The sequence below is a fragment of the Tachyglossus aculeatus genome, chromosome 17, assembly GCF_015852505.1.
Source record: "Tachyglossus aculeatus isolate mTacAcu1 chromosome 17, mTacAcu1.pri, whole genome shotgun sequence".
NCBI lineage: Eukaryota > Metazoa > Chordata > Mammalia > Monotremata > Tachyglossidae > Tachyglossus > Tachyglossus aculeatus.
Genome location: NC_052082.1, coordinates 55,776,881 through 55,787,741, shown reverse-complemented (window position 1 = coordinate 55,787,741; position 10,861 = coordinate 55,776,881). Strand labels below are relative to the sequence as shown.

Below are 10,861 nucleotides of genomic sequence, written 5' to 3'. Positions count from 1 at the left end.
TCACACAGCAGACGAGTGGCAGAGGCGGAATTAGAACCCACAACCTCTGACTCCCAAGCCCAGGCTCTTTCCACTAAGCCACACTGCTTCTCTTACTCCCGGGTGGATGTGCCATCCACAGTGACAGCACTGGAAATCAGGTTGGTCCCTGTCATCATCATCATCAATCATATTTATTGAGCGCTTACTATGTGCAGATCACTGTACTAAGCGCTTGGGAAGTACAAATTGGCAACATATAGAGACAGACCCTACCCAACAGTGGGCTCACAGTCCCAATTGGGGCTCAGTCTCAATCCCCATTTTGCAGATGAGGTAACTGAAGCACAGAGGAAGATGAGTGACTTACCCAAGGTCACACAGCACACAAGGGGTAGAGCCGGAATTAGAACTCATGACCTTCAGATTCCCAGGCACATGCTCTACCCACTAGGCCATGCTGCTTCTAGGACAGCGTTCTGGACTTTGAGCTGGTTGTGGGCAGGGAACGGGTCTGTCATATGGCAGTCTCCCGGGCGCTTCACACATAGTAAGTGCTCAGTAAATATGAAATAATTCATTCCATCATCTTTATTGAGCACTTACTGGGTGCAGAGCACTGTACTAAGCGCCTGGGAAGTACAAGTCGGCAACATACAGAGACGGTCCCTACCCAACAACGGGCTCACAGTCTAGAAGAGGGGACAGACAACAAAACAAAACAAAACATGTGAATGAAGGCTCTGCACACAGTAGGCGTTCAATTCTAGCCTGTGAGCCCACTGTTGGGTAGGGACCGTCTCTATATGTTGCCAACTTGTACTTCCCAAGCGCTTAGTACAGTGCTCTGCACACAGTAAGCGCTCAATAAATATGAATGAATGAATGAATAAATACAATTGAGACGCCCCAACAGCCCTGTCTCCAGGGTACGGGTAATGCGCATGCGCGCCAGGAGAAAAAACCCAAGGGGGGGAGCCAAGTAGTACGCATGCGCGCTCGACGGGAATCCAAGAGGCGGGGCCCGGGTGGCGCGCGTGCGCGCTCAGCGGGCAGCGAGGGGGATCCAGGTAGTACGCATGCGCGCTCGGCGGGAATCCAAGGTGGGGGGGGGCCGGGTAGTGAGGTCGGCGGGACTCCAAGAGGCGGGGCCCGGGTGGCGCGCGTGCGCGCTCGGCGGGCACCCAAGGGGCGGGGCCCGAACAGCGCGCGCCGCGGGGCTTTAGTACGCCGCGGGCGCGCGCACGCAGCCGAGCATGCTCCGCGGGGCCCGCGCCTGGCGGCTTCGCCCTCCGCGCAGCCTCTGTCTGGCCCGCGCCTCGACTCACGGCCGCCCGAGGTCAGGCAAGGGGGCCGCGCCATGACGTCATCGGGAGGGGCCGGGGGCGGGCGCGGGGTGGTGACGTCACTGACGGGGAGCTTTACTTGCGTCAGGCGTCGTCGTCGAGGGAGGCGGTGGTGATGACGTCACCTTGGGGATGACGTCCCCCCTTAGCCTCTGCCCCTCCTCCCCTCCCCACAGCACTTGTGTCTATTTGTACGTAATAATAATGGCATTTATTAAGCGCTTACTATGTGCAAAGCGCTGTTGTAAGCGCTGGGGAGGTTACAAGGTGATCAGGTTGGCCCACGGGGGGCTCACAGTCTTCATCCCCATTTGACAGATGAGGGAACTGAGGCACAGAGAAGTGAAGTGACTTACCCAAAATCACACAGCTGACAGTTGGCGGAGCAGGGACTTGAACCCATGACCTCTGACTCCAAAGCCCGTGCTGTTTCCACTGAGCCACGCCGCTTCTCTGTATTTATATATGTGCATTTTATAGTAAATATTCATATTATTAATATTAATCATTATATGATTTATATTATGTGTTTATATATGAATGTGCACATTATTATGAGAATTATATATTAGAGAAGCAGCGTGGCTCAGTGGAAAGAGCCTGGGCTTGGAAGCCAGAGGTCATGGGTTCTAATCCCAGCTCTGCCACTTGTCAGCTGGGTGACTTTGGGCAAGTCACTTCACTTCTCTGGGCCTCAGTTACCTCATCTGTAAAATGGGGACTAAGACTGTGAGCCCCATGTGGGAGAACCTGATTACCTTGTATCCCCCCAGTGCTTCGAACAGTACTTGGCACATAGTAAGTGCTTAACAAATGCATTATTATTATTTTTGTACATACATTAAGCACTTAGTACAGTGCTCTGCACACAGTAAGCACTCAATAAATACGATTGAATGAATATTTATTATTCTATTTATTTTATTAATGATGTGTATATATATATATCTATAATTCTATTCATCTTGATGGTATTGACACCTGTCTACCTGTTCTGTTTTGCTGTCTGTCTCCCCCTTCTAGACTGGGAGCCTGTTGTAGGGTAGGGACTGTCTCTATCTGTTGCCAAATTGTACTTTCCAAGCGCTAGTACAGTGCTCTGCACACAGTAAGCGATCAAGAAATATGATTGAATGAATGAACGAAAGCAAGTCTACTCGTGGCCTTGTATGGAAGCAGCATGGCCTAGTGGTTAGAGCCCAGGCCTGGGAGTCAAAAGGACCTGGGTTCTAATTCCGGCTCTGCCACTTGTCTGCTGTGTGACCTTGGGCAAGTCGCTTCACTTCTCTGGGACTCAGTTACCTCATCTGTAAAATGGGGGTTAAGACCGCGAACCTCTTGTGGGACAGACACCGTGTCCGACCCGATTTGCCTGTGTCTACCCCAGCACTTAGGACAGTGCTTGACACATAGTAGGTGCTTAGCAAATACCATCATTATGATTATTCATCTCAACCGGAACCAGAATCGCCAGTGATGGCATCGCCCATGGCACCCACCCCCCTCCCTGTTTCATGGATTCTGGGCTGCTGCCTGATTCTCTGACTTGGTCCCCATCAAAGCCCTCTCTTTCACCCCGTCCCCAAGCCAGGCCGGTGCCACTCTCCTTCACCCAGTTCGACGGACCCACCCAGGAAACCCCCCTCGTCTTCCTCCACGGGTTGTTTGGCAGTAAAACCAACTTCCAGTCCATCGCCAAGTCCCTGGTGCAGCAGACGGGCAGAAAGGTGAACTAGGGTGCCAGATGGGAAATGGGTGAGGACGGGTTAGGCGGCAGGGCGGGTCAGCGGTGGCAGCTTCAGAGGACCAAGATAGAGGGGCGAGTAGCAGAGGCCCTCCGCGATATGGTGTGCCCCGGGTAAAGGCCCTCAAGAAGCCCCTTTTTCCCCCACTTAGGTGCTGACAGTGGATGCCCGGAATCACGGAGAGAGCACCCACAGCTCGGAGATGAGCTACGAGGCCATGAGCGCTGACCTGCAGGCCCTCCTGTCCCAGTTGGGCCTCCCTCGCTGTGTCCTCATTGGGCACAGCATGGGGGGCAAGACGGCCATGACCTTGGCACTGCAGAAGGCGAGTGGGCCCGGCCCGAGGGTCTGGGTGGGTCCGTGCCTCTGTCCCACAACGACTTACCTCATGCATTCGGCCTGGCAAGAGCCGCCGAGCCCAGCTCGGAAGGGGTGGGTCAGGGTGGGAGCGTTGGATTCTGGAATCTGCCAAAGCCCCCTTCAGCTCCCCACCACCGGACAGGTTCTTGTCCTTACTATGGGGGTGGCCGCGGTCTGGCAGGTCCAGGGGAGGTTGGGGGGGTGTTCTGGCCTCAGGCGGGGCTCAAGCCAACCCTGTTCATGGTTCTGGGCCTCAGCCCGAGCTGGTGGAGCGCCTCGTGTCCGTGGACATTAGCCCGGAGGAGACGACCGGCGTCAGTGACTTCCTCTCGTTCGTGGAGGCCATGCAGGCGATACAGATCCCCAAGGAACTGACCCGCTCCCAGGCCCGCAAGTTGGCGGACGAGCGGCTGAAACCCGTCATTCAGGTGACCCCTCCTGCCAGAGGAAAAGAGGGGCATGGCGTGGACACGGAGGGGGGGGAGGCTGGAGCGGAAGGAACCGAAGGGCAGGGGGCGGCGGCCAGTGGGGGGACGGGTCTGGTGGGTTGAACTCTGCCCCCTCTCAGGAAGTCTCCGTGCGCCAGTTCCTGATCACCAACCTCGTAGAGGTGGCTGGACGCTACGTCTGGAGGGTCAACCTGGAGGCCCTGACTCATCACATGGATGCGCTCATGGGCTTCCCCCAACTCCCAGGGACCTATTCGGGCCCCACCCTCTTCCTCGGCGGCTCCAATTCCCCATTCATCCGGTGAGGCCTCCGGAGGAGGTATCCGGGGAAGGGGTCAGGCTTGAAGCTCTTCCCTGCTGCTCCCCGCTGCTCTGTGCTCCTCCCACTCCTCCCTGCCCCGGCCTGGTTGTGGGGAGAAAACTGGTTTGTCTTGAGGTGGGGAGAAAGGGTGCCGGGTTCCTTGGCCAGGGGGAAGAGCTGCCTGTGCTTTGGGGAGGGTGTGTCCTTCTGCCCTGATGCTGACCCCTGCCTCTCCCTTTCCTGCTCGCCCTGCAGCCCTAGCCACCACCCCAAGATCAGGCGCCTCTTCCCCCAGGCCCAGATTCTCTCCGTGGCGGGAGCCGGCCACTGGGTTCACGCTGACCAGCCCCGCGACTTCATAGCTGCCATCCGAGGCTTCCTGACGTAAGGGGCCGCTCCCCTCCCAACAGCCCCTGACCCTGACCAGAGAGGGGTCGAGGGGCCGGCCCGGGGCCAAGAAGATGGACAGCGATGGGAGCCGGGTCCACGACTCTACCTCTACCTCTACCCAAGCACTCACGCCCGGGCATCGCCGGCCCAAGTTCTCACATTTTAATAAAGCGGTCGCTCTGGTGCCTTCCGTGCCTCACCGCCGCCACGGCAGGAATGGGGGGAGCGTCCGGGCCTGTCGGGCCGTCCTGGGGGGCGCTTGGGCCCTCCCGCTCGGACTCTGCTCCCTCAGCAGCTGGTTTTGCACCTGCTGGGCAATCAGCTGCTGCATGTCCTCCTGCAGAGAGGGACGGTCGGTCTGAATGGTGGGGGCCGTCCAGACCCTCAGGCCTGGGGCAGTCTGAGCCCGGCGGGGGCCCTGGTCCACGCCTCCCCGTCTCTCCCTCCGGTACCCCAGACCCACCTTCCAGGCTTCCACTTCCTGGGCCAGTTCCAGCTTCTCCTGCACAGCCTCCATCAGCTGCTCCTCCAGGGCTCGCAGCTCCATCCGGCACAGGCCCAGTTCCGCTTCCACTGCCAGCTTCCTACCATCAGTGGAAAGCGTTCTCCTCAGCGGAACGGGGTCTCCTCAGAGGACAGAGGTCTCCTCAGAGGACCAGGGTCTCCTCAGGGGAAAGGGGTCTTCTCAGCGGACAGGAATCTCCTTAGTTGAAAGGAGTGTCCACGACAGAAAGAAGTCTCCTTAGCAGAAAGGGGTCTCCTTGGCAGCCCGCCCCTCAGCCTTGCTGCCTTGGGCTCATTCCCCCCTAGGCTCCTTCACTCCCTGCCCAACACCACCCCTCACCTGTTTCCATTTTCTGTGTCCCCATTTCCCCCCAAAATCTTCGTACCCACTCCCCACAGCAGGGCTGGCCTGGAGTGCAGGGCCTGAGTGGTCTGGTAATGTGCTCTGGGGCTGTGGGCTAGGGCCTTCCCCATTTCTCTCCAGCCCAGCTCTTGCTGGGCCACTGTGTGGCTTTGGGCTAGTCACTTTCCATCCCTGGGCCTCAGTTACCTCATCTGTAAAACAGGGGTTCAGACTGTGAGCCCCATACGGGACGGGGACTGTGTCCAATCTACCCTAGCACTTAGTACAGTGCCTGTCACATAGTAAACGCTTGACAAATACCACAGTTATTTTTATTGGGCCCCAGAAGGCCACCTCCCCTCACCCTCCGCAGGGCGAACTCTTACTTAGCTATGGCTTCGTCCCGCTCCTGGGTAACCTGCTGCAGCGTCGGTCCTGTCTTCTGCGCCTCGGAGCTCTGCTGCGGGGCTGGTCCAGGCTGCAGCTCCCGCTGGAAGGGAGAAGAGAGAGGGGAGATGCGCCCTGAGGAAGCAGGGGAGCAGAGAAGCCAGGCTGCTGGGACTTCCAGCCCCGGAGGTGTGGCCACAAGGAGGGCTTGGGCCCCAGGCAAGGCCTGGAAGTGGCCTCTCCTGTGGAGGCCGTGGCCTTTGCTCTAGACCCAAGGCGGGAGGGGGAAGGCTGGGGGTTCCAGGTCAAAGGCTCTTTACCTGTCTCTGCTGCAGGTTTTCAGTGTCTGCCGGTTCCTGGGCGGAGGCCAGCGAGCCAGGCCCAGGTTTCCTGAGCCGGGCGCCCTCCTCCAGCTCGGGTGGGACCAGCCCGGGGCCTGAGTGTCACAGCTGCAGCCACGAGCCGGGGTGGCCCCGGCCCCCTGGGGAGGGATAAATGTGCTGAGGCTGCTCTCCCAACAGATCCTGCCGTTTCCAGCTTCTCCATCTCCTCTCCACCTCCACACCCTCCACTGCAAGCCAAGTTTACCCCCTCAGAGAGAGACACACACACACCACTCTCCCCCCACAGCCCCCTATTCGCTGGAGGACCCAAATTAAGAACTGTGGTATTTGTTGAGCACTTGCTCTGTTTCAATCACCGCACTAAGCCCTGGGAGGCACATCGGACATAGCGCCTGTCGCACACAGGGCTCACAGTCCAAAGGAAGGAGAACAGAAATTTCTCATTTTACCATAAGGAAACTGAAGCCCAGAGAAGTGAAGTGACTTGCCCAAGGTGACGCAGCAGGTTCGGGGCAGAGCCGGATTAGAGCCCCAGTGCTCTAACTCCCAGGCCCGAGCTTTTCCCACTAGGCCGCACCGCTTCTCACCTCTGAGTCATTGGCTAAACCATGTCAGACAGCCGGGTGCTTCATACGATTGAATGAATGAATTCATTCATTCATTCAATCGTATTTATTGAACACTTACTGTGCGCAGAGAACTGTAGTAAGCACTTGGAACAGTGCAATACCACAATAAACAAACACATTCCCTGCCCACAACGAGCTTCCATTGGCTTTAACTTGGGCCCTGGTCATTCAGAGGTGGAAAAGCTTGGGGTGGGCAGGGATTGTCTCTATTGCTGAATTGTACTTTCCAAGTGCTTAGTACAGTGCTCTGCACGCAGTAAGCACTCAATAAATACGAGTGAATGAATGAATGAAATCTTAGCCCCGAGAAGCCTGAGCAGGGGAGGGACTTACCTTTCAGAGGTGAGGTTGAGGGGTCCTCACTTCCTGCGGGACCACCCCTCCAACATCAGCAGTGGGCTGGCAGGCCTGGGCCCTTGGGAGCCAGTGGGAGTCGGATATGACTGATCCGTGGAACCTTTCTTGTTGCTGTTGTTACTGTCACTGAGACACTCCCAACCAGAGCTGCCCCGCCCCTCTCCTCTTCACAGCTCAGGGTTCAGGTGTGAGAACCAGCCTGGCCTCTCTCCGGCCTCCTCCCTCTCCGGTCAAACTTGGGGGCTGCCAGGACCCTAGGGACCAGGTAGAACTGGAAAGAGGAGAGGAGCTGAGGCTCCTGGGCAGTGCGGCCTAGTGGGAAGGGCCTGCCAGGTGACCTTGAGCAAGTCATTTCGCCCCCCCGGGGCCTCGGTTGCCTAATCTGTAAAATAGGGATAAGATATCTGCTCTCCTTACCTACTAAAATGGGAGCTTAGTGTGGGACGGGGTTCATAGCTGATCATCTGTCTTGGTCCTTAGCACAAAATTATTACATAATAATAATAATGGCATTTACTAAGCACTTACTATGTGCAAAGCACTGTTCTAAGCGCTGGGGGATACAAGGTGATCAGGTTGCCCCACATGGGGCTCACAGTCTTAATCCCCATTTTACAGATGAGGTAACTGAGGCACAGAGAAGTTAAGTGACTTACCCAAGGTCACACAGCTGACAACTGGCAGAGCCGGGATTTGAACCCATGACCACTGACTCCAAAGCCCGGGCTCTTTCCACTGAGCCATGCAGCTGACAACATGGAAATAACAAGAGCCTTCAAAATCACCTCGACCTTGGCCTAGGAGTACCAGGGCGAGAGGAGGGAGGTGGAATCCCATCCCTCTCCCGGAGATGCCCAGATTTCCCCAGAGGAAAAAAGGCTGAGCTGACTGCTCAGCTGGTGGGAGGATGGGGTCAGAGTTCAGGAATGAGGGGCCTGGCCAGTGAAGAGGAGGAAGGAAGGATCCAAGCATCCTCCAGCTTCTGCCAGGGGAGAGGCAAGCTGTGGGAGAGCTTGGAATGCCCTCCCTCCTAGTATCCATCAGACAATCACTCGCCCGGCCTTCAAAACCTTATTAAAAGCACATTTCATCATCATCATGGCATTTGTTAAGCGCTTACTATGTGCAAAGCATTGTTCTAAGCGCTGGGGGGATACAAGGTGATCAGGTTGTCCCACTTGGGCCAAGTGTCTCCAGAGGCACAGATAATCAGTTTCTAAATGAACACAACTAAAAAAACCCCTCCCTCACCCAGCCCCCCCACAAAAAAACCTTCGGAAGGCGACAGAGGGCTCTGACAGATAGTAAGGGGATACTGACAGCAGGTATCTGGGCCCCTGAAGTGGGCAGGAATGTGTCTGTTTCTTATTATATTGTACTCTCCCAAACACTCACTACAGTGCTTTGAACACGGGAAGCGCTCAATAAATACGATTGAATGAATGAATGAATAAATTTTGGTTCAATCTCTGATCTTGGACACACCGACACGGCATTCGAGCACTGGAAAGTCACCGGAGCTTTTGGATGACCCCTCTGCTGCTCAAATGCCACATTCTGAACTTCTCGACTGTGTGACATTTCTGCCAAGAGGTCTTCCCTAATCTTTTCTTTTTCTTCCTACTAACCTTCTAGGACACACTTGCATTTGGATTTGTCCCCTTCATTCACCCCTCCCTCAGCCCTCCAGCACTTATGTGCTCTGATCTGTAAGCTCGTTATGAGCAGGGATTGCATCCACTAATTCTGTTGCATTGTACTCCCCCAAGCGCTTAGTACAGTGCTCAGCACACAGTAAGCACTAATAAATACAATCGATTGATTGATTGAAAGGAACCCCTTTCCCAGCCTTTATCTCCCGATCCGTCTATTCCTGTTACCTTCATAGCCCATACCCCAGAGTAACGGGGTCCCAAGTTCTTACCCTTTTCCCTTTCAGCCAGCCATCAATCAATATTTACTGAGCATCTGGTGTAGTTCGTTGTGGGCGGGGAATGCGGCTGTTTATTGTTGTATAGTACTCTCCCAAGCACTTAGTACAGTGCTCTGCACCCAGTAAGTGCCCAATAAATACAAACGAGTGGATGAATGCAGTGCACTGAGAAAAGCACTTGGAAGAGGTGAATCTCAGCCAGACACAGGAACTCGCCCCTGCCCCTTCAAAACAAGCTGAGCTACTTGAACACCCACCCACTGCCTGCTCTCTTCCTCTATTCCCCAACTTGCTGCTTCCTTTCCTCCCAAGCCAACCTTCTAGCCACACCACAATCTTTCCCTGGCACTTTAAAGTGCTCTACCCACAGTAAATGCTCAATAAATGTGATTGACTGACTGACTCTCCTGCCGCTGTCATTCATTCATTCAATTGTATTTATCGAGCACCTACTGTGTGCAGAGCACTGTACTAAGCTCCTGGAAGAGTAGACTACAACAATAAATAGATACATTCCATCCCCACAATGAGCTTACAGTCTAGAGCGGCTGGGGGGCGGGGGGGGGGGATAGACATTATGGTTCCTAGGGTTTGGAATTCCCTCCCTCCCTTGGCACACCAGGCAGTCCACACCCCTCCCCTCTGTTCCAAGACTTTTTAATTTCCCATTTCCTCCAACAGGCTTTCCCTGATGAATTTCCCAGCCTCCTGAGCCAGGTCATCCCCTCAGGAAACTCCAACGTGTAAAAGATTTACCCTCTCCTTAGCACTCATGAATGTACGTCGCATATAAATGATTTACCCTCTCAGCACTCATAAATGTACGTCTGGTCTATTTACTTATTTTTAACATCTCTAGTTATAGATATTTTTACATACATCATCCCCGTTAAGAGTAGAAGCTCCTGGTGGGCAGGGAATGTATCCTTTCATTATTCTGATCTTTCCAAGTGCCCAGTATAGTGCACCACACCAAATGGACGCTCAGTAAATGCTGTTTCTACTATTGGAAGCCATTCTGCCCTTGGATCCAGTACCCTTTGATCCAGACTTTGAGGGACTGCTAATCTACTTTCTCTCTCTGTCTCCCCAGGCTAATGTCCAGCCATCCTGGCCCACTGGCACCAGACACAGCCGCCCACTCCCCACCCCCACCCCAAAGTGCCAGGGCAAAGCCTTATCCCCCCACTCCCTTCAAGGCCTTAATGAGGGCCCACCTCCTCCAAGAGGCCTTCCCTAAGCCCTCCTTTCCTCTTCTCCCACTCACTTCTGCATCGTCCTGACTTGCTCTCTTTATTCATCCCCCTTACAGCCCCACAGAACTTTTCTATGTATCTGTAATTGATTCATTTATATTAACATCTGTCTCCCCCTCTAGACTGTAAGCTCGTTGTGGGCAGGGAATGTATCCTCTTACTATTATATTATACTCTCCCAAGTGCTTAGTACAATGTTCTGCATGCAGTAAGCACTCAAGCTCATCATCATCATCATCAATCGTATTTTTTGAGCGCTTACTGTGTGCAGAGCACTGTACTAAGCGCTTGGGAAGTACAATTTGGCAACATATAGAGACAGTCCCTACCTGACAGTGGGCTCATGGTCTAAAAGGGGGAGACAGAGAACAAAACCAAACATACTAACAAAATAAAATAAATAGAATAGATATGTACAAGTAAAATAAATATATAAACAAATAGAGTAATAAATATATACATATATCCAGGTGCTGTGGGGAAGGGAAGGAGGTAAGATGGGGGGGATGGAGAGGGGGACGAGGGGGAGAGGAAGGAA

The 10,861-nt window shown here is 54.4% G+C and overlaps 1 protein-coding gene across 1 annotated transcript; it reads left to right on the top strand.

Moving 5' to 3' along the window:
* The first annotated feature begins 1,235 nt into the window (after positions 1–1,235).
* Positions 1,236–4,752, top strand: ABHD11 (abhydrolase domain containing 11). Its single transcript, XM_038759417.1, has 6 exons — positions 1,236–1,318; positions 2,917–3,052; positions 3,222–3,395; positions 3,688–3,858; positions 3,999–4,180; positions 4,436–4,752. The coding sequence occupies exons 1-6, from the start codon at positions 1,236–1,238 to the stop codon at positions 4,566–4,568; spliced, it is 879 nt and encodes a 292-aa protein (XP_038615345.1). The 3' UTR covers positions 4,569–4,752.
* The last annotated feature ends 6,109 nt before the right edge of the window (positions 4,753–10,861 follow it).

Bases quoted from the DNA above. Each gene is read 5' to 3' on its own strand.
- ABHD11 (XM_038759417.1), top strand. From the start codon at position 1,236: ATGCTCCGCGGGGCCCGCGCCTGGCGGCTTCGCCCTCCGCGCAGCCTC. The intron at 1,319-2,916 runs GTCAGGCAAGGG...TCCCCAAGCCAG, and splicing joins TCGACTCACGGCCGCCCGAG to GCCGGTGCCACTCTCCTTCA. The intron at 3,396-3,687 runs GCGAGTGGGCCC...TCTGGGCCTCAG, and splicing joins TGACCTTGGCACTGCAGAAG to CCCGAGCTGGTGGAGCGCCT.